The sequence below is a fragment of the Galleria mellonella genome, unplaced genomic scaffold (assembly GCF_026898425.1).
Source record: "Galleria mellonella isolate WM207_F2 unplaced genomic scaffold, CSIRO_AGI_GalMel_v1 utg57, whole genome shotgun sequence".
NCBI classification, from domain to species: Eukaryota; Metazoa; Arthropoda; class Insecta; order Lepidoptera; family Pyralidae; genus Galleria; species Galleria mellonella.
Window position 1 is genome coordinate 7,556,506 of NW_026442119.1, and position 20,707 is coordinate 7,577,212.

Genomic DNA, 20,707 nt, shown 5'->3' on the forward strand with positions numbered 1-20,707 from the left:
ATATTAACCAAATTTCTCCCCACCTATTTTATTTTTCCATAATTTGTTATTCCAAATTGAAAAAAAAACCTATTTGACAATGCTATCTAGGTTACAAGCCCCTCCAAAGCCGTAGTTATTTAAAAAAAAGTATTTTATCTAAGTGTTAAAAAAATATTGTGTTCACTTTTCGTTTTCTTTTTTTAGACCTACTTTAAAAATATCTACAATATTAGAATAATTTCAATAATATTAAAATAATAGGTGTATAGATACGCAAAATATCAGGATGTCCTTACTGACAAATATACATGTGTGTATTATAATGGTCTATTTTAATAGTAATTAAAATGACTATTTAATATTTTTATTTCTTTTACTCCCGTAGATTGCATTGCCTCGCAAACTATATGTACCAAGAATAAATCAAAACAGAACATTTTGGGAATATGTCAATATGATGTTTAATAAACCAGACCCTAAAAGAATCGAAGCTGTAGGGCCTGATCGTGCATGCGCCGAATGGGTATTACGAAATGGTGGCAGAATAATTTGGGCTGATGGGAAAAAATTGGCCGACTATAATTCTTTACCTTCTGACGAACAAGCAGTGCCAAAAATAATCGAGAGATCGATGGAACAAATTCCTCAATATCCCATTATGGGTTTCCACATTTAAGTAATAACAATTTATATATTAATTTTTTCCATTGTCTGATCATTAGATAAATTTATTTGTTTCTAATATAAATTGAAAATTTTATAGGTGGATGCACAATGCTACAAAGAATTATATTACATAATGACAATTACATAGATGACAGAGCCATGAAAGGTTTATCATATGGCCGGAAAACTCTTACTCATGTGCAAATATCAAAGTGCCCCAGTGTAACTGATTTAGGGGTTAAAGAAATTAAAATATTAGATAAATTAGAGACATTGAAATTATTTGATCTACAAGGAGTAACAAATCTCGAAGAATGTAAAAAGTATTTACAATCACATTTACCAAAATGCCAGATACAAGGTTGTCTAAAATGATTATTTTGCTTTTATAAGTTTTAGTCTTATACAAAATATAGTTTCTTCTTTATATATATTTATATTCTTTAAATTTAAAATTATTTAGTCTATGATGTATTAAAATATCTTTTTCAGGTGGTGAAAAGAAAATAAATGAAAACTCTACATAAAATATAATTTATAATAAAAAACTAAATATATAAATATTATATAAATTTATTACGTAACCATCATTTGTTGTCATTTCACTCCTTTACCAACAGCTTCATTTACATTTTTATAACCATCCCTTTCCAATAATTCTGCCAATTCTGATTTTATTTTGGTGATCACTGGAGGACCATGGTAAATAAAGGCAGTATATATTTGTACTGCACTAGCACCAGCTAAAATTTTTTCATATGCATCTTGTCCAGTGAAGACTCCCCCAACACCAATTATTGGTATTTTACCTAAAAAAGTAATATTTTTATCAAATTAAATAGCTTTAAAAATCTAAGAATAAATATTTTAAGCTATTCACAAACCTTTTGTTAACTTATATACATTTCTAATCATTTCTGTAGATTTATTTGCTAAAGGCCTTCCACTGAGTCCTCCAGTTTCATTTGGAAATGTTTTATTTATTAATAAGGGTCTGTCTATAGTAGTGTTTGAGATTATAAGACCATCAACTTTACTTTCTTTCTTTGTAATAACAGAAACTATATCTTTTATTTCTTCTATAGTTAAATCCGGAGCCAGTTTCAGAAGTAAGGGAATCTTTTTTGTTGACTGAACTAAATTCCTTGTTTTATTTATTTCTGTCAAAAGTTCATGTAATTCTTCCTTTTTTTGTAAAGATCTTAATCCTGGGGTGTTTGGGCTAAAATTTTAAAATATATAACAATAAATAATATAAAAAAAACAATATCAAAGACAAATACAGGCAAAATTATTATACCTGCTAATGTTTATAACAAAATAATCAGCTACATCACAAAATTTCTTTATACCCAGAGTATAATCTTGAACAGCATTTTCTGACACTTTATTTTTACCTAAATTTATTCCTAATAAGCAATTGTCTAATAATGTTTTGTCAATGTTACATATCTTTTTATAGACTTTGTCATGGCCTTCACTATTAAAACCATATCTATTAATAACAGCTTCATCCTCTGGTAATCTAAATACTCTTGGCTTTGGGTTACCAGGCTGTGGTTCTGGTGTTACTGAACCAACTTCAATAATGGAGAAACCAATATTTTTCAATCCATTTACAGCATCACCATGTTTGTCAAAACCAGCTGCTATACCTAAGGGATTGTTTAATTTCGAGTCCAGGAAATTTGTGTCCTATAATTACAGATCACAATTACAAATTTGTTGATTTAGCCATTTGGACAGGATGGCTGAAAGAATTATGAAAGAGATTTATCATTATTTACGAGGTCTGTCCGGAAAGTTCGTATAAAAGTGTTCTGGAATGCGAGAAAGAGGAGTGGGGAGGCCAGGTAAGCGCAGGACCCCTTCCTTATGTCCCTAACAATGCTTCAGTTCTGGTCTGACCGCCGTGCGGTGCGAACTGGCTTGTCACGCCATCTGTGAAGTTACCTCTTAACGAAACCCCGTCGGCATGGAGCCCGCTTCCGTTGAAGAGCAGCGCGTCGTAATCAAGTTTCTCTCGAAACTCGGCAAGAATGGCCGTGAAATTTTTGCCGATCTCAGAACAGTAAAATCCCAAAGCAAAGAGTGGAAGACATCCGGGGAACCACGAACAAAAAAATCAAGAAAATCCCGCTCAAATGTCAAGACAATGTTGATTGTTTTTTTCGATGTTCGAGGGATTGTCCATCAAGAATTCGTCCCTCCAGGCCAGACAGTTGATGGAAAATTCTACGTCGATGTGCTCAGACGCCTCAAAGCTCGTGTGGCACGAGTTCGTCCAGAATTGGCGCGAGAGGGGCGTTGGATTCTTCACCACGACAATGCCCCTGCCCACACCTCTCTTGTTGTCCGTGAGTTTTTGAGTAAAAATTCCATTACGGTGACCGAACACCCCCCTATTCGCCGGATTTGGCCCCGTGTGACTTCTTCTTGTTCCCAAAAACCAAATTGGTACTTCGGGGGCGGCATTTGGGGGACATAAATGAGATAAAAAAAGCTACGACGGGGCAGCTGAGAAACCTACAACCAGAGGACTTTCAAGGAGCCTTCTCACAGTGGAAACGGCGTTGGCACAAGTGCATTATGTCACAGGGGGAGTACTTTGAAGGGGATAAAATTGATTTACCTGAATAATTGTAAAATAAAATTTTTAAAAAACTTTTATACGTACTTTCCGGACAAACCTCGTACTATGATGATAGATGATAATAATTAAAATAAAAAATGTTTTTTCTTATTAACATATTTTAAAAATTTCGCTAATAATACAAACGACATAGAATACAAATTTATTTAGTTACCTTTTTTAGTGAAACTTCTAAAGTATCAAGTGTGTTAGGTACCATCTCTAAATTTCTTTGCAGTAACAGCCTCCTTAAATTTGACAATATTTGGTTTGACATATGTACGGCAATACCCACTTCCCTGCAATAGACATATAAATATATTCAGCTATCCAAATTAAATAACAATATTTAAGTTTTAATAATCAAGGTATACGTGCTAACTTACGAGACTTACGAAGAAAGTTATTTTCTGTTTTGTATAAAGTATACAACGCACATTTTTTTGTGTGCAATGAAAAATAAATAAAATTAATTAGACATTTCCCACTTGATTTATCCGTCCATCAATAAATTTTATGAGACAACCCACCAAGTGAAATATTTAAAAAAAAAGTAAAATAATACTAATGTTACATCATTTGAATGCTTTTTAATGAAATTCATACTAACAAGAAACTTTGAAATAATTTTTCATTGGAAACTTTCTTACAAGAAAGTATAAAACAATAAGTATCATATTATAGATCTCTTCTTAATTCTCACCGATCTACAGTATACTATCTATTAAGTCTTCATTTGTTTTTTATGACTAAAAATAAGTATTTAAAAAAAAAGAGAAATAAATATATTGTAAATACTAAATCACCTAATAAGATTCTTTTGCACAAATATCTCAATTTAAAATAAAGTGTTAAATACTGTATTAATTAATTAAGATAAAGTGCAAATGTCTTGACAGTAAATATACTTCATAGAAAAATTAAATATAGCACCTTAATTCCATATCAAGAAGTATAACAAATGTGATACGTGGAGCTACTTCAGCGAGGTGCATTGAATAGGGTGCGCACGGGCTAGCTGCAGTGCCCGCACAGACATTCACAATCGCACTGTTCTCTTGAGATAACCCTAAAATTATAACAAAGCTACAAAGGAAAGTAGTTTACTTTCCGTAAGAATGTTAAATCAAGAGACGAATCTATTAAAATATGTTGTGTAGGTTGCAACGTAATATATCTAATTTAGATAATCCTTATTAATATTATAAATGTGAAATGAATTTGGTTATTACGTCTTAGCGCCCTAACGGCTTAACCAATAACTATGAAATTTGGCATACACATACTATATGATATGAAAAAGGACATAGGCTACTTTTATTCCGATCAGAAAGCATATCAAGATCACGCGAATGAAATTGCGGATAAAAGATAGTTAAGTTTTAAATATAATTCAATTACAATGTTCTAAAGCCAGAAATGAAAGATATGGAAGTTTCAATGTATCATTTGTTCATATTCTTTTTATAGGACGAAAGTGGAATGATAACAAATCCTACAAATCCTGTTATGATTCATGTAATGTGTGCTTTTTAACCCCCTGTTCCCTGTTCTTGGTTCGGTGGCAGCCGCTGGGTGATTTACCACTTCCGCCTCTTTATACAAAAAGATTTTTCATTTCCTTCGACATATAACGTAAATATGTGTACGGAAACAGAATAGAAAGGAGTCAGTGTAGCTTCAATCTTTCATAAGATTAATATGTCTTGGATGCATGAATTAGTTATATGACAGTTTTAAATGCCCATTTCAATAAATTGTAAAGATATGTACAACGTGACCTATACATATTAATTAGAACACTTACAAGGTAACCGGGTTTTCTGAACATCGTCATTTTTTTCCTCCACATTTTTCCAATATTCTTGAGCAGCAACACACTGAATGCTCAGTAATATTAAATCAGGAGGTGTTAAATCTTCACTGCCTTTACTAAAAATATTATATTTTCTTTAACAACATATTACACTATGACTTATATAGGTAAGGCTAATAGATACAAAATAAGTTTATTCCACAAAAATAAATTTACAAAAAATTTTGAAATATTTTACAAAAAAAAATGTTAGTACAATATATTGCAATTTTTTTATTATATTATATTATTATATATATTAAAAATCAAACAATATGTTATACAAATGAATTGTTGCTTATAGTTTGTTCAATATAAATTTTATATATCAACTATATTATTATTTAAAAGAACGTTTTATGTTTCTTGGAGAGAGCAATTCTAATTCTTATTCTTTACGTAGTACTGACAACCTCCAACTCATAATTCCTACCCATTCATCCTCTTTCTACTCCAAATCCTTTTCCGTGCAAGCAGTTCGTTTGTGGAACTCACTCCCTACCTCTATACGGTGCGCTCAATCGTTGCACATTTTTAAAAACTTAATTAAAGCCCACTACCTATCCTTATAATCACTTAGTCCTACGTATTTCCAGTTTTATGTGTGTTATATATATGTGTATTAATATGGTATATTTTTATGTATTTATGCGTATATATGTATATGTTTGGTTGTATGTGTTTATTTATGTATGTATATGTATATGACTATGCTGTCACAGATATTATTTTTTACAAATCTATCTTTTTTAACGCGCCACCTACCTACTTATGCTTTAATTCTTTCTACCCAAAGGTTGTCTGGAAGTGATTGCTTAGCAATAAGACCGCCTTTTGTACTACACTATACGTATTGAAAACTGTTTTAACAAATCATATTATGTTGGTGCAATAAAGTGTTAAATAAATAAATAAATATATTAATACATAAAAAACCAGAATGTGGTGTGTTTCATTTATAGGCACTAATTTTTAAAGTGTCACTAGATATACATATAGGTCAGATAATAAAAAATATTATTTTATACAAATTTGCTGTTCCTTTTAGTTTAAATATTTTTGAAGTACTCGTATATTAAAATCATAGTTTAACATAAAAATAAGGTATAATACACTATCGCCCAAGATTGTGTGTGTAAGAATTATAATATAAGATTAAGTTAGCTATGTAATATAGGTAATAACACTCTTGGTCAAAAATCAATTAGGTATCTACTAAGCAACTTTAGTAGGATCTTTTTAAAAGTAAGGGTCTGACTTTCATAATTTAGGAAACCTTATTATTATGCCTTTACCTGGAATAAAGTGCAAGCAACTTGTCACCAACATATAACATAAGATGATAGTGCTGGTAAGGAGAGCATTTAATTTCTTTAACGGCCGACTTGAGAGCGTTTAGCGCAGTAACAATGACTCCACTTTCGCCGATAACGCCACTGGCGCCAGGTATAGAATCGCCTTTGCCTCGACTTTCCAAGAGCACTGATAACCAATCTTTATATATTGGAGAATGCAACCTTTAAAATAATACATCTATTATATATATGAGCAGTAACAAAAATTTAAGATATTATAAATACAATTTACTCTGCAATTAAAACAACAGATAGTTCAAAAAGATAAAAATATTCAAATGCAGAATCTATACAAATAAATTCTGCTCCATATAAACAACATTTTGCTCCAAGAAGGAAAACAACAGCATCTTATAGCATACATATGAAATTAACATGGGTATAAACTCTATCAATGTCATAATAGTGTCCTCCTTTTAAAAACTACTTAAGGAAGTACAATTTATTGTAAGGATTTTAAATTAAATATGTTTAGGGTTACAATCCCCAATGTACCATACTGCAATCACAGGAAACAGCTTGTATTAGATTCTTAAAATGAATTAAGTAAAATTTCCATTTTACTTTGCGGATTTTTGTTTTTCTATTGAACTTAACAATATCTTCACAATTTATATAAAAAATTCAATTAATATTACTATTTCTCAGATTAGGTTTACTAATGTTTTTTACTATCGCAAGAGAGTCAGATGATTATTGATCCACCCATTTTTTTAATTCTAAAAAATGTGTTATTCATATTTTTATCAATACTGCTATTGCATTTCTAAGCTACTCAAAATAAATATATACTGAACAATGTACTTAGGAATTTATTATAATGTAATTATATTAATATATCAGCCATCAACTGCCCACTGTTGAATATAGACCTCTCCCTGTGTTCAACAGTGGACAGACACATATCGCTGGTTTTGCCAATAGTTGCCATGCTTGGTGGGCAGGATGGCAACAGCAGTTAGGCTTTGATGATATTTTAAGAGGGATGCTACTGCTATTCCCTTGACCATTTAGTTTCCTTACAACACCCACGAGAATATAAGGAGTGGCCCATTCTATGCTGGGACAACTTGGTGAATACATATAAAATTATGAATCGAATTCAACTGTAATGAGTGACACTTACAAGTTAATATTTTGTCCACATATATGCTGCACAAATGTTTTACAGTCAAGTAATTCCCTATGAGCATCTTCAACCTTATCTTCACTAATTATTATAAACACATGATCTAACCACTGAAAAGCAAAGTAAAACAACCAGGTATGTAAATTATTTAACAGTTATAGATAAAGATACATATGATTATTAAATATTACCTCATCAAATACAATAGTAGTTTTGTCTTTACATTGCATAGAAGAATATGTATTACCAAACTGAGCAGCCATCACCCGTTGGGATGTAATAATGGGAGACAGCAGTTGTGATATATTATGGCTGTCATTCAGATCTTCATTTACCTGCAGAATTTGAAATGGTTGGGATTTATATTACTTGTTACCTCTCTTTTTTGACTCTCCTACTCCCCTTAGGGGCACTATGGGAAAAATTTTGACAATTCTTACAATTTTGCAATAACACCAATTTTAAGGTTCATCAGATACTCAAGAAGATAAACGTTGATAATATTACATTTTTTCATACATCACCCCATTTAAAATCGCATTGTACAAATATATCAGTTATCATGACGTGGAAAATCACAAAAAAATTCTATTTATTTTCTTCTTTATTTTCAGGTTGACCTCCAAGTTCTTACGCCCCTCCCGGAAACCATCATGGTTAATTCTCAGTGAATTTATCAAGATGGACCAACTTACTTGCTTCCATCTTTCCCTATCATCCCTTACACGCCAGTGTAAACTAATAGTGCAGGTAGGGTCACTATTCTATTAATATCCATTACAAAACTCCCGTATAATTTTATTTCTTTCTTTAGAATTCTCAATAGTGCCTCTATCCATACATCCTACCTCTAACAGAGGAAGAGATTGTTAGTAATGCAGACCATTACTAGCAATATACCCTGTTAGGTCAACCTCCACATGATCTTCCCTGGAAACTATCATGCTGAATTCCAGGTGTATTCATCATGATGAGCTAACTGACCTGGCTTTCATGCCATTCTCACCTATCATCTTTCACTCGTGTCCTTCCAGTGTATACCGTTAGCGCAGGTGAGGCTACCATTCCATTATCATCAATTAAAAAAAAACATCTATAACAACCATTCCTACGGGTACCTACTGACCCAGAACTCTGTCATTTATAATTAGATTATAATTTTTTTACTGAAAGAATATTCTTTCAAATTGGTTCCATAGAAATTTTATCAAAATCGATTCAGTACTTTAATTTACCTAATATAATAGTAAGCCCAATAACTGGTTATAAGACAATTTTTATAGAACAAAATCTACTTGTTTTTAATAATATAAATTACCTAATTTTAACAATAAATAAATAGCCATATGTTGTAGTTTTCAACTAGCCATATCCATTATGTTGAATTTAATGAATAGAGACTTTAAATGTTATAATATTAACATGAAAACCAACCTGTTCATTGAAACATTTCATCCGTTTTATAAACATGTCGTCCCATTTTGAAAATAACAAATCATTGATACTATCAAAAATCAGAGTAGCTTTCATGATTAAATGTTAAAACAAAAAATATAATGTGAACTTTTATGTTTCTATTTATGTCCAAATTTAAGAAATTAATAACTATTATTGATTCATTAATTTAGGTAAAGCAAATTTCATTTTTTTTTTTTTTTTTAGTACGTTTGTTCCGTTTGGAACAGGCTAAGGTCGGAGACCATGCTGCCTAGTCTTCAAAAAGATAATTTGTCTGGAATAGCAAATTTCAAATTATGTTGTCAATGAACTAGCCACAGAAAAAAAATTTACAATAACAACTTGGCGTATTGCCAGATGCACTTTTTTTCTACCCACATTTTAAAAATGTCTTCTAAAAATTAACATAATTTCATTTATTTCGCATATGCACTTGTGTCAGTTGTCACTCATAGATTTAATACTTCGTACATTTTATAATAATGTTTTTACTACATAAAGGATTACAAAAAAGTCGCTGTTCGTTGACATATTCACCTCACACTCTATTGCTATATCTATAGATATCTATTCCGATTTGATTTACAAACAAAAATGTTATATGTTGGTAATATATTGTAAATCAAACAAAAATGTTAAATTATATTAACCAAATTTCTCCCCACCTATTTTATTTTTCCATAATTTGTTATTCCAAATTGAAAAAAAAACCTATTTGACAATGCTATCTAGGTTACAAGCCCCTCCAAAGCCGTAGTTATTTAAAAAAAAGTATTTTATCTAAGTGTTAAAAAAATATTGTGTTCACTTTTCGTTTTCTTTTTTTAGACCTACTTTAAAAATATCTACAATATTAGAATAATTTCAATAATATTAAAATAATAGGTGTATAGATACGCAAAATATCAGGATGTCCTTACTGACAAATATACATGTGTGTATTATAATGGTCTATTTTAATAGTAATTAAAATGACTATTTAATATTTTTATTTCTTTTACTCCCGTAGATTGCATTGCCTCGCAAACTATATGTACCAAGAATAAATCAAAACAGAACATTTTGGGAATATGTCAATATGATGTTTAATAAACCAGACCCTAAAAGAATCGAAGCTGTAGGGCCTGATCGTGCATGCGCCGAATGGGTATTACGAAATGGTGGCAGAATAATTTGGGCTGATGGGAAAAAATTGGCCGACTATAATTCTTTACCTTCTGACGAACAAGCAGTGCCAAAAATAATCGAGATCGATGGAACAAATTCCTCAATATCCCATTATGGGTTTCCACATTTAAGTAATAACAATTTATATATTAATTTTTTCCATTGTCTGATCATTAGATAAATTTATTTGTTTCTAATATAAATTGAAAATTTTATAGGTGGATGCACAATGCTACAAAGAATTATATTACATAATGACAATTACATAGATGACAGAGCCATGAAAGGTTTATCATATGGCGGAAAACTCTTACTCATGTGCAAATATCAAAGTGCCCCAGTGTAACTGATTTAGGGGTTAAAGAAATTAAAATATTAGATAAATTAGAGACATTGAAATTATTTGATCTACAAGGAGTAACAAATCTCGAAGAATGTAAAAAGTATTTACAATCACATTTACCAAAATGCCAGATACAAGGTTGTCTAAAATGATTATTTTGCTTTTATAAGTTTTAGTCTTATACAAAATATAGTTTCTTCTTTATATATATTTATATTCTTTAAATTTAAAATTATTTAGTCTATGATGTATTAAAATATCTTTTTCAGGTGGTGAAAAGAAAATAAATGAAAACTCTACATAAAATATAATTTATAATAAAAAACTAAATATATAAATATTATATAAATTTATTACGTAACCATCATTTGTTGTCATTTCACTCCTTTACCAACAGCTTCATTTACATTTTTATAACCATCCCTTTCCAATAATTCTGCCAATTCTGATTTTATTTTGGTGATCACTGGAGGACCATGGTAAATAAAGGCAGTATATATTTGTACTGCACTAGCACCAGCTAAAATTTTTTCATATGCATCTTGTCCAGTGAAGACTCCCCCAACACCAATTATTGGTATTTTACCTAAAAAAGTAATATTTTTATCAAATTAAATAGCTTTAAAAATCTAAGAATAAATATTTTAAGCTATTCACAAACCTTTTGTTAACTTATATACATTTCTAATCATTTCTGTAGATTTATTTGCTAAAGGCCTTCCACTGAGTCCTCCAGTTTCATTTGGAAATGTTTTATTTATTAATAAGGGTCTGTCTATAGTAGTGTTTGAGATTATAAGACCATCAACTTTACTTTCTTTCTTTGTAATAACAGAAACTATATCTTTTATTTCTTCTATAGTTAAATCCGGAGCCAGTTTCAGAAGTAAGGGAATCTTTTTTGTTGACTGAACTAAATTCCTTGTTTTATTTATTTCTGTCAAAAGTTCATGTAATTCTTCCTTTTTTTGTAAAGATCTTAATCCTGGGGTGTTTGGGCTAAAATTTTAAAATATATAACAATAAATAATATAAAAAAAACAATATCAAAGACAAATACAGGCAAAATTATTATACCTGCTAATGTTTATAACAAAATAATCAGCTACATCACAAAATTTCTTTATACCCAGAGTATAATCTTGAACAGCATTTTCTGACACTTTATTTTTACCTAAATTTATTCCTAATAAGCAATTGTCTAATAATGTTTTGTCAATGTTACATATCTTTTTATAGACTTTGTCATGGCCTTCACTATTAAAACCATATCTATTAATAACAGCTTCATCCTCTGGTAATCTAAATACTCTTGGCTTTGGGTTACCAGGCTGTGGTTCTGGTGTTACTGAACCAACTTCAATAATGGAGAAACCAATATTTTTCAATCCATTTACAGCATCACCATGTTTGTCAAAACCAGCTGCTATACCTAAGGGATTGTTTAATTTCGAGTCCAGGAAATTTGTGTCCTATAATTACAGATCACAATTACAAATTTGTTGATTTAGCCATTTGGACAGGATGGCTGAAAGAATTATGAAAGAGATTTATCATTATTTACGAGGTCTGTCCGGAAAGTTCGTATAAAAGTGTTCTGGAATGCGAGAAAGAGGAGTGGGGAGGCCAGGTAAGCGCAGGACCCCTTCCTTATGTCCCTAACAATGCTTCAGTTCTGGTCTGACCGCCGTGCGGTGCGAACTGGCTTGTCACGCCATCTGTGAAGTTACCTCTTAACGAAACCCCGTCGGCATGGAGCCCGCTTCCGTTGAAGAGCAGCGCGTCGTAATCAAGTTTCTCTCGAAACTCGGCAAGAATGGCCGTGAAATTTTTGCCGATCTCAGAACAGTAAAATCCCAAAGCAAAGAGTGGAAGACATCCGGGGAACCACGAACAAAAAAATCAAGAAAATCCCGCTCAAATGTCAAGACAATGTTGATTGTTTTTTTCGATGTTCGAGGGATTGTCCATCAAGAATTCGTCCCTCCAGGCCAGACAGTTGATGGAAAATTCTACGTCGATGTGCTCAGACGCCTCAAAGCTCGTGTGGCACGAGTTCGTCCAGAATTGGCGCGAGAGGGGCGTTGGATTCTTCACCACGACAATGCCCCTGCCCACACCTCTCTTGTTGTCTGTGAGTTTTTGAGTAAAAATTCCATTACGGTGACCGAACACCCCCCCTATTCGCCGGATTTGGCCCCGTGTGACTTCTTCTTGTTCCCAAAAACCAAATTGGTACTTCGGGGGCGGCATTTGGGGGACATAAATGAGATAAAAAAAGCTACGACGGGGCAGCTGAGAAACCTACAACCAGAGGACTTTCAAGGAGCCTTCTCACAGTGGAAACGGCGTTGGCACAAGTGCATTATGTCACAGGGGGAGTACTTTGAAGGGGATAAAATTGATTTACCTGAATAATTGTAAAATAAAATTTTTAAAAAACTTTTATACGTACTTTCCGGACAAACCTCGTACATCTAGGGCTAACTTCGTTCATTTATGTTCAATAAATGAACAAAGTCAGCCCTAGATGTATTTCAACCAAACAGGCAATGTGCTGAAGAAGTACCAGCTTAAAAGTCAATAACCTGCAAGCATGTATAAATGGAACTTTTAAAAGTTTTATTGTTATATAAAATAAATTATTTATTTTACTAGAGGTAGATTTTGTACAAGTCATGAAGATATAGAGACATGGCAAGAGTCATGGGACAGTATCTCTACCATGAAGCAGTTGTGTTTGCATAGCTGTGTTTCAGTTTGAAGGGTGGACAATGAATTTAGAGGATACAGAGGAATAACATCTGAGTTCACAAGAATGGCAACACATGGGGAGTATCATGGACTAAACAGTATACTCTGTTATGTCCATAATACTACCCATATCTATAGGTGACAGTTACCACTTTCCATCAGGTAGGCTGTCAGCTTGTTTGCCATCCTAAGTTGCATAAAAAAAATACAAGCTTTTATATTTATGAATTATATGTATGAAGGTAATACCCTCCCCAGTGCTAGTAATATTCCTTGTCAGGTCATTCTGCATAGTATCAAATATTATGGTAACAGTTAATTCTGCATATTGAGCATTATTTCATATTTATACCATTCCATCTTCATGCAATGCAAAATATAGTTTGCACTATAATAAAATATAGTTTGGTACTAGGCTGATATTTATCGAAAGCTATTTATTTAATAATTTACTTAATGGACTACTTAGTTTAAGTCAATAAAAGTGACTGTACTTATTCTAATAACAAATCTCACTCATTAGATTAGTACTTACTAAAACTTTAGGGTCTGTGAATTTTTCCGAGGGAAAAAAACCATATTTAATAGCAGACACTCCAACTCTATGAGCTAATTCCGGGTTCAGATATTGACTTGCTGGTTGAAGAAATTTACCATAATAGCCATTAAAATCCTTTTTCATATAGATAAATTGGTAAGCAACAGAACCCCCCAATGTCAAGTAACATAACGATTTTATTTTTCTCTGTAAAAGATTAATAGAATATTAATAGGGCAATATGACTAGAACTAAAAGAGCTTTAATAAGTAAATTAAAATATATTTACTAAAGCTTCTTTTTTTGAACTCATTTTAGTTCATCAATTGCATAAAGTTTATATTTTTAATTAGAATATTATTATCAAAATAACGATAAACTATTCATTACTTGCAGCCACACTTGTAAACGTTTGATTTCAATTTTCAATTAACCATGAGATGCAGAAAGGTATCGTCAGCATTGACAGTGACTAGTAGATGTTGCTGACAGATCGTTCGAGTCATTCAAACTGTCAATCAGTATAAATCTATCAATCATTGACTATTGACCCTTGACATTCGACAGACTTACTGAAAAAAAATCCTTTTTACTTTGTTTTGACATAAAAAAATTGTTTACGTAAATATATTAAAAACGAAAAACATACATTAGTGCATAAATTATTGCAATATAATTTCTAGAAAAATTTATGCAATCAATATCACAACGATGTCGGAAACCTATGGTAGGAAATTGTTATGTTTTTATATGTTTATTTTACTATCCCAAGTATGATTATATATGGTTATTTTCTTGTTTGTAGAGTATTTGTTTAAATTCTTGGTCATTGGAAGTGCTGGTACGGGTAAATCAAGCCTTCTTAACAATTTTATTGGAAATAAATGTAAGTAATGGGAGTGAGTAGTCAATGAATAATTGTTAGCTTGTTATTACTTAATGGCCATTGTGAATGCATTCAAGTAACTAGGTGCTATTTCAAAAATCGTCTTTAATATTATCAATATTTTGAAAAAAAAATTGTTTTGTTTTTTCTTTGCCATTTTAACTTTAAGCACAACTTTAAAAAATTGGATAATTTCAAATGACATTTGATGCTTATTTACATTATGTGAAACCATTAATAAATCCTTTGTTAATAAATAACAGAATAATAAAAGATAGCATTAAAAACGAAAACCTATTAGATCTCTTGATTTTTTGGCATTGTATGATATGTTGAATAAATTAATCATGGTAAGTTGGTGGTGATTAAGTGAGGTCATGAAATGACCCACAGATATTTCTTTGATTTATAATCACAATAATTTTCTGATGAATGTGAAAAATACAAAATGTTACATTTACTGATTTTTTTGTTCAGCTATAAAATTCACAAAATTTAATTTATGCACTGCTTTTTCAGTGTTGATATGTTTGTATATTGTTAAAGTGGTACATTTGTTTTTTAGAATTTTCAAAGATTCACAATTTTCTAAATAATCTGAATACATCCTACTACCATTGTTTTCTTTAATAAATTGTATATATAAATATTCAAGAGTGAAAAACAATTATAAACATGTATTGTTTTCCTTAAACTATAATTACTTAAGGCTAGCTGACTGTTAATAATTTTTATTTAATATTTATTTTAGAATTAGTATATGTTCAATATTTGAGTATTACAAGTTAGAGAATGTCTACAACAGGATTGCAAAAAGTTGTGAGTTTAAATCTGCCTAACACCTAGAATTTTGTCATAAATTAAATTTTTGTTTAATTCTCTAATAATGGAAAACATCTATAAGAAACCAAATTACTTAATTCATCTGGCTACCTCCTTCCATGTTGTATTCTAATACACTTGGTGAAATGTGGGTATTTTAAGTGTTATGTTCATCACAACGGCAATAGTTGACAAATAATACTATTGTCCCTAAAATAGTCATGAGCACATATTATATTCATATTTATTACAAGTTTAAATGGTATATCTTACTTAATGAATGACAATTTTAGTTATAGCTTATAAATATGTTTTTTTTTTGTGTAATACAGTTTTATTAGTATTTATATACTTGTAATTAACGATTAACATAAATATAACCTTACTAGTGTTTTAATATTTTTAACAGGCTTCTAAACTGGCATTTCTTTATTCAATATAATCAGCTACTTTTTTTTTAATTATGATTGCCTAACTTCGCAAATATTTAACTTGTTTGGGGTGGAAAACTGTTTAATTTATGTGTATAATTTTTTCTAAGGTTTTATAGCTGAATTTTGGTAGACTAATGCTTATGCTAGGTGTTAGAACTGTTATTGCATAATTGAGTTTTTACATGTTCATCTACTGTGATCATTTTTAATAAGTTATTATAATATTATTGGATATATACTTATTGAGTACAGGTAGGTATTGCTATGAACAAATCAACGTCACTTTTTGATGATATTTTGAGTGGCAAACAAATTGATCAAAACAGACATCTGATAGAAATTGACAAGCATTGCTTATAGACATAAACAGTACCATGGGCATCACAGAATACTTTTTGATGCTCATGGTACATATCTTGAGTTGCCATTGTTGATAAGTAAGGGATTTTGCATCGTTACTTTGTACTTACATTGCTATATACCAACATCCTGGGTGAGTGTATTGGATGACTGTAAAGCTCATCCAATTGATGTCATAAATAAATAAATATTAATACAGGGTAAGGGTAGGCTCTTCTCACTGAAACACAGCTGTGCAAGCACAGCTGCTTCACAGCAGAAACAGTGGAATAGAGGCACACAACTTTTGTACAATATCTCCCTTTCGAGATCTGTATATAATATGAATGATCCAATTACATTATGTTAAATATTATGTGTCTCATTTTTAGTCAAAGAAGATAGATGCCATACCATTGGTGTTGAATTCGGTTCTAAAATTGTCAATATAGGTGGCAAATCTACTAAGTTACAAATATGGGACACAGCTGGGCAAGAGAGGTTCCGTTCTGTGACTCGTTCTTACTACAGGGGTGCAGCAGGTGCACTTCTTGTTTATGATATTACATCACGTGATTCTTTTAATGCATTAGCTAATTGGTTGAGAGATGCCCGAACACTTGCTAGTCCCAATATCGTAATTTTACTTGTTGGGAATAAAAAGGATTTGGAAGAATCTAGAGAAGTCACTTTTACAGAAGCTAGTCAGTTTGCTCAAGAAAATGGTAATTATTCATAATAATATATTTAAATATTGTTTTGTGTATGTTAAATATGTTTTTACATATTTTTAATAACATTACAGAGCTCATGTTCTTAGAAACAAGTGCTAAGACAGGTGAGAATGTTGAAGAGGCATTTTTAAAGTGTTCCAAAACTATCCTGGCCAAGATAGAGACTGGAGAATTAGACCCAGAGAGAATAGGATCTGGTATTCAATATGGAACAAGTACATCGAAACGACTGAGTGTACCTAAAAAACCTGCGAAACCACCATCGGAATGTGCCTGCCGTGTTTAAGCAGAGTGTATTTAAGACATAAATGGCTCTTAAGTGGCGTTAATCAATTGGTTATCAAAAGTTTTTTAAATCATCCAAAACTATAATTAATTTTATGAATATTTGAATCTCTTAGTAAGTAAATAGAAGTTGAAATTCGATCACGAATTTACTCCTGATTTGCAGTGGTTTATATTTATACCATTAACTCAGTTATCATTCTCGAATTTGCTCGATTCTTTTCTGATTCGATAGGAGTCTTTATGGACATGTCATACAGCTGTGTCGCGGGCACATCATTTATTGTCCACTTTTTGAGCCTCTTTATTTTGGATCCTCTATGCTCTCTATGATGATAATCTTTGAATATTCCAGGGATGTATATATACGCTGTACTAATTTGTGTTATAATGACTGTTGAAGTTTATAATATATAGAAAATAATAAGAGAATTCACATTGAATTATTTTAAATCTAATTAATTAAACATACTCGAAGGATAAAATTTTAGTTTAGTAATAAGTGTGACATTTATTATCATTGACATTTTAATAATTGACCATTTTTAATAATGAGTTTTTATAGGCATATTTTAATTTAAATACAATAACTAATATTTACATATCGTTTGACGTAAAGAAACGTAATTAACATACGACAATTATGTTTCTACACATAGTGCAAAGGAACGAAAAGGATTATAATGGCATACATTATTATCCTTTCCGTTCCTTTGCGCCTTTTTGGTCGGAATTTTAAAAACGGAGTAAGAGCAATATAAACAATTGCATATTCATTTTTTAGTAATATTTTGTAAAAATAAAAACTACCAACTGACCTCATATGGTTACTTAGAGTTCAGGGTGTAAGCAAATTGATAGCGCCACTTACCTTTCCATCACGCCTTTGCAATGTCTTATAATTGTATTAATTAACTCTTGGATGTGATTTACTTTATGATTCTCATAGTGTTTTAGATAACCTTAATATTATATACTTATTATAATAAGTACACTTCACTGAAAACAGTTCTGAGAAATTTATTTTTTGTATAATGATTGTTACGAGTTACGAGGCTTTTCGAATTTATAATTTAAGTTATAAGTATTTACACGGCCTGATAAAAATGGATATATTGCTCTGTTATTAAATACCATATTGTATCAATACATATAATGAAATCGTAACTAGTCGCTGTCTGTACATGGAAGATATATAAGAAAAACTATTATGGCTAACTTATAGGGCTCTATGAATGCAATAGAATCCAAAACAATGATTTTTAGAATTTTGTCTGTTTGTCTGTACATTTCATAAACAACCGATTTGAATGCAGTACCACTAATGCATTGTGGTTTGCTCCACTTAACTTAGTGTTTGTGTTATTTCAATTGGTTCATAAACAAAAAAGTTATATCAATCTAAAGAATCACAAATAAAATGCTATAAATTAACCGATCGGTTGAATTGGCTGAAACTTTTTTTTATTATATGTATTGATTTTAGAAAATTCTGTCTACTCATGCGAAGCCGGGTCGGATCGCTAGTAACATAAAATACGGCACGAATAAAAATGTAATAATATTAAAAAATGTTTTAAACTTAATGTGAGCGTGAATAAGGCTGGTGTTATTTTTTTTTTAATATATGTGTACATTAATCACGTAATATGTTTTTTGTAATTTACTTGTATAATGCATACAGCAACAATATCGTGTTATTGAATACAGAGATTAACTGTTCATATTCATATAATGTAAGATCTAGCTATTTATCCATTAAAAAATAATAAATTCTATTATGTCGCATTATTTAAAAAGGTTAACATAATTGTCATTACCTACATTCAACATGTTACATAAATAGTATAAATAGTGTATATATCAATTATATCATATTAACATATTATTTTGTCTTAATCCACCTTTTAAGAGATCCTCTAGACTTGGGTTATTACCAAGGGGGACCTTTTAAATCGAATGCACGCAAATTATAGAATAAAAATAAATGTAACATAGTAATAAACAAGCGACGGATATATCTCTTTTAAATAGATTAGTTTTATATTCACTGTTATGTTAAAATGCACTATTTAGTGTACTTGTGACAATAAAAAGATAAAAATCTTCATTATGATCTGAATGTTTAAAACCCCTGTTAATATTGAGTAACATTTATTTATCCGAGCCCTAGTGTCTTCATATCTGCACGTAAAGTCGTAACGAAACTAAAATCGTACATTAAATATATTAATTTAGAAATATCTTTACATATATAGTGGGGTGTGGACTGAAAAACGATGTAGTGACAAAAATTGAAAAAGGAATGTTGCGTTGGTTTGGTCATTTGGAGAGGATGGATGAAAGAAGAATTACGAAAGAGATTTATCGAGCAAGAATGAATGGAGATGTCGGTAGGGGCCGCCCTAGACGGACGTATGTCGACCAAATAGGCGACGTGCTGAAGAAGGGCCAAATTAAAAGTACCCGTAACCGACGAGCGTGTATGACAAGATTGATGAATGTGGAAGAAGCGAAAGAGGTTTGTTTGAATCGAAGCATTTGGCGTTCCATTGTTTCTGCCTACCCTAATGGGAGACAGGCGTGACAGATATGTATGTATGTATGTATATAGTGGGGTCGATTCTGAAGCACCATTTATATATATATTATATAAACCTATGTCTTAATCCATTGCTTCTCAACCATATTTATGTCGCGACCCACGAAAAAGCCAAACCATTAGGTAAGGAATCTTGCGACTCCTTCACTATAAAATTGTAATAATATTTTAATTAAGATTTTACTTTTTATTAATAATCGATGAGAATAATGAAAACAAAGTCCTTTCCCTGCATCTACTACTCGTACTACCACGCCACTACTCTAACAATAGGTGATAACAAGAGACGATAAAAAAAATGTCCAGAACAAGTACAAACGAATGGGGGAAAGGCATTGTTAGTAATAGAGACTGAGAATCCCATTGTTAGCAATATACCCAACCAGGTCGACCTCCTCGCGGTTCCCCCTGGAAACTATCATTGTTAATTCCTGATGAATTCGTCATGATGAGCTAAGTGGCCTATTTTTATTCTCATCAATCACCCTTCACTGGTGCTCTACCAGCGTATCCCGTAAGCGCGGGTGGGGTAACCATTCCATTTTCACCCATTACAATAGTACTAATGAATTTTAACTATTAGTAGGGTATGGTGAATGAAATTAGTAATCGAATAAAATTAGTAGTCGGATGAAATTAGTAATTGAATGATATTCAAATCATAATTCGAATAAATTGCTCAGTCAAATAATTAATAGTCGGATTAGTAAAGTGGCGCATCGCAAC

General features: G+C 31.2%; 5 protein-coding genes across 7 annotated transcripts; 3 read left to right on the plus strand and 2 right to left on the minus strand.

The window, feature by feature from the left end:
- The first annotated feature begins 85 nt into the window (after positions 1–85).
- On the plus strand, positions 86–1,232 carry LOC113509876 (ATP synthase subunit s, mitochondrial). The gene is given in 5 exon segments (XM_031910700.2): positions 86–292; positions 368–604; positions 607–658; positions 746–1,009; positions 1,141–1,232. Coding segments are annotated over 5 exon segments (612 nt in total). The 5' UTR covers positions 86–268; the 3' UTR covers positions 1,176–1,232.
- On the minus strand, positions 1,164–9,421 carry LOC128201649 (dihydroorotate dehydrogenase (quinone)-like). Of its 2 annotated transcripts, XM_052899239.1 has the most exons (11): positions 9,362–9,421; positions 9,054–9,255; positions 7,811–7,954; positions 7,617–7,729; positions 6,431–6,652; positions 5,088–5,212; positions 4,214–4,349; positions 3,456–3,579; positions 1,949–2,343; positions 1,533–1,870; positions 1,164–1,457 (listed from the first exon to the last, which is right to left on the minus strand). In XM_052899239.1, exons 2-11 carry the CDS (start codon positions 9,147–9,149, stop codon positions 1,246–1,248), a joined length of 1,905 nt encoding a protein of 634 aa, XP_052755199.1. In that variant the 5' UTR covers positions 9,150–9,255; positions 9,362–9,421; the 3' UTR covers positions 1,164–1,245. The 2 variants fall into 2 exon arrangements, with proteins under 2 accessions (XP_052755199.1, XP_052755200.1); XM_052899240.1 differs by lacking the exon at positions 9,362–9,421 and having other exon boundaries at positions 9,054–9,265.
- A 384-nt stretch (positions 9,422–9,805) lies between these two features.
- LOC128201651 (ATP synthase subunit s, mitochondrial-like) lies at positions 9,806–10,949 on the plus strand. Its single transcript, XM_052899243.1, is given in 5 exon segments — positions 9,806–10,011; positions 10,087–10,375; positions 10,463–10,543; positions 10,546–10,725; positions 10,857–10,949. Coding segments are annotated over 5 exon segments (609 nt in total). The 5' UTR covers positions 9,806–9,987; the 3' UTR covers positions 10,892–10,949.
- Positions 10,880–14,386, minus strand: LOC113509628 (dihydroorotate dehydrogenase (quinone), mitochondrial). Of its 2 annotated transcripts, none has more exons than XM_031910699.2 (5): positions 14,270–14,386; positions 13,877–14,086; positions 11,665–12,059; positions 11,249–11,586; positions 10,880–11,173 (listed from the first exon to the last, which is right to left on the minus strand). In XM_031910699.2, exons 2-5 carry the CDS (start codon positions 14,021–14,023, stop codon positions 10,962–10,964), a joined length of 1,092 nt encoding a protein of 363 aa, XP_031766559.1. In that variant the 5' UTR covers positions 14,024–14,086; positions 14,270–14,386; the 3' UTR covers positions 10,880–10,961. The 2 variants fall into 2 exon arrangements, with proteins under 2 accessions (XP_031766559.1, XP_026748793.1); XM_026892992.3 differs by having other exon boundaries at positions 14,169–14,364.
- A 56-nt stretch (positions 14,387–14,442) lies between these two features.
- On the plus strand, positions 14,443–19,157 carry LOC113509693 (ras-related protein Rab-4B). Its single transcript, XM_026893092.3, has 4 exons — positions 14,443–14,606; positions 14,685–14,765; positions 16,753–17,085; positions 17,166–19,157. The coding sequence occupies exons 1-4, from the start codon at positions 14,591–14,593 to the stop codon at positions 17,378–17,380; spliced, it is 645 nt and encodes a 214-aa protein (XP_026748893.2). The 5' UTR covers positions 14,443–14,590; the 3' UTR covers positions 17,381–19,157.
- The last annotated feature ends 1,550 nt before the right edge of the window (positions 19,158–20,707 follow it).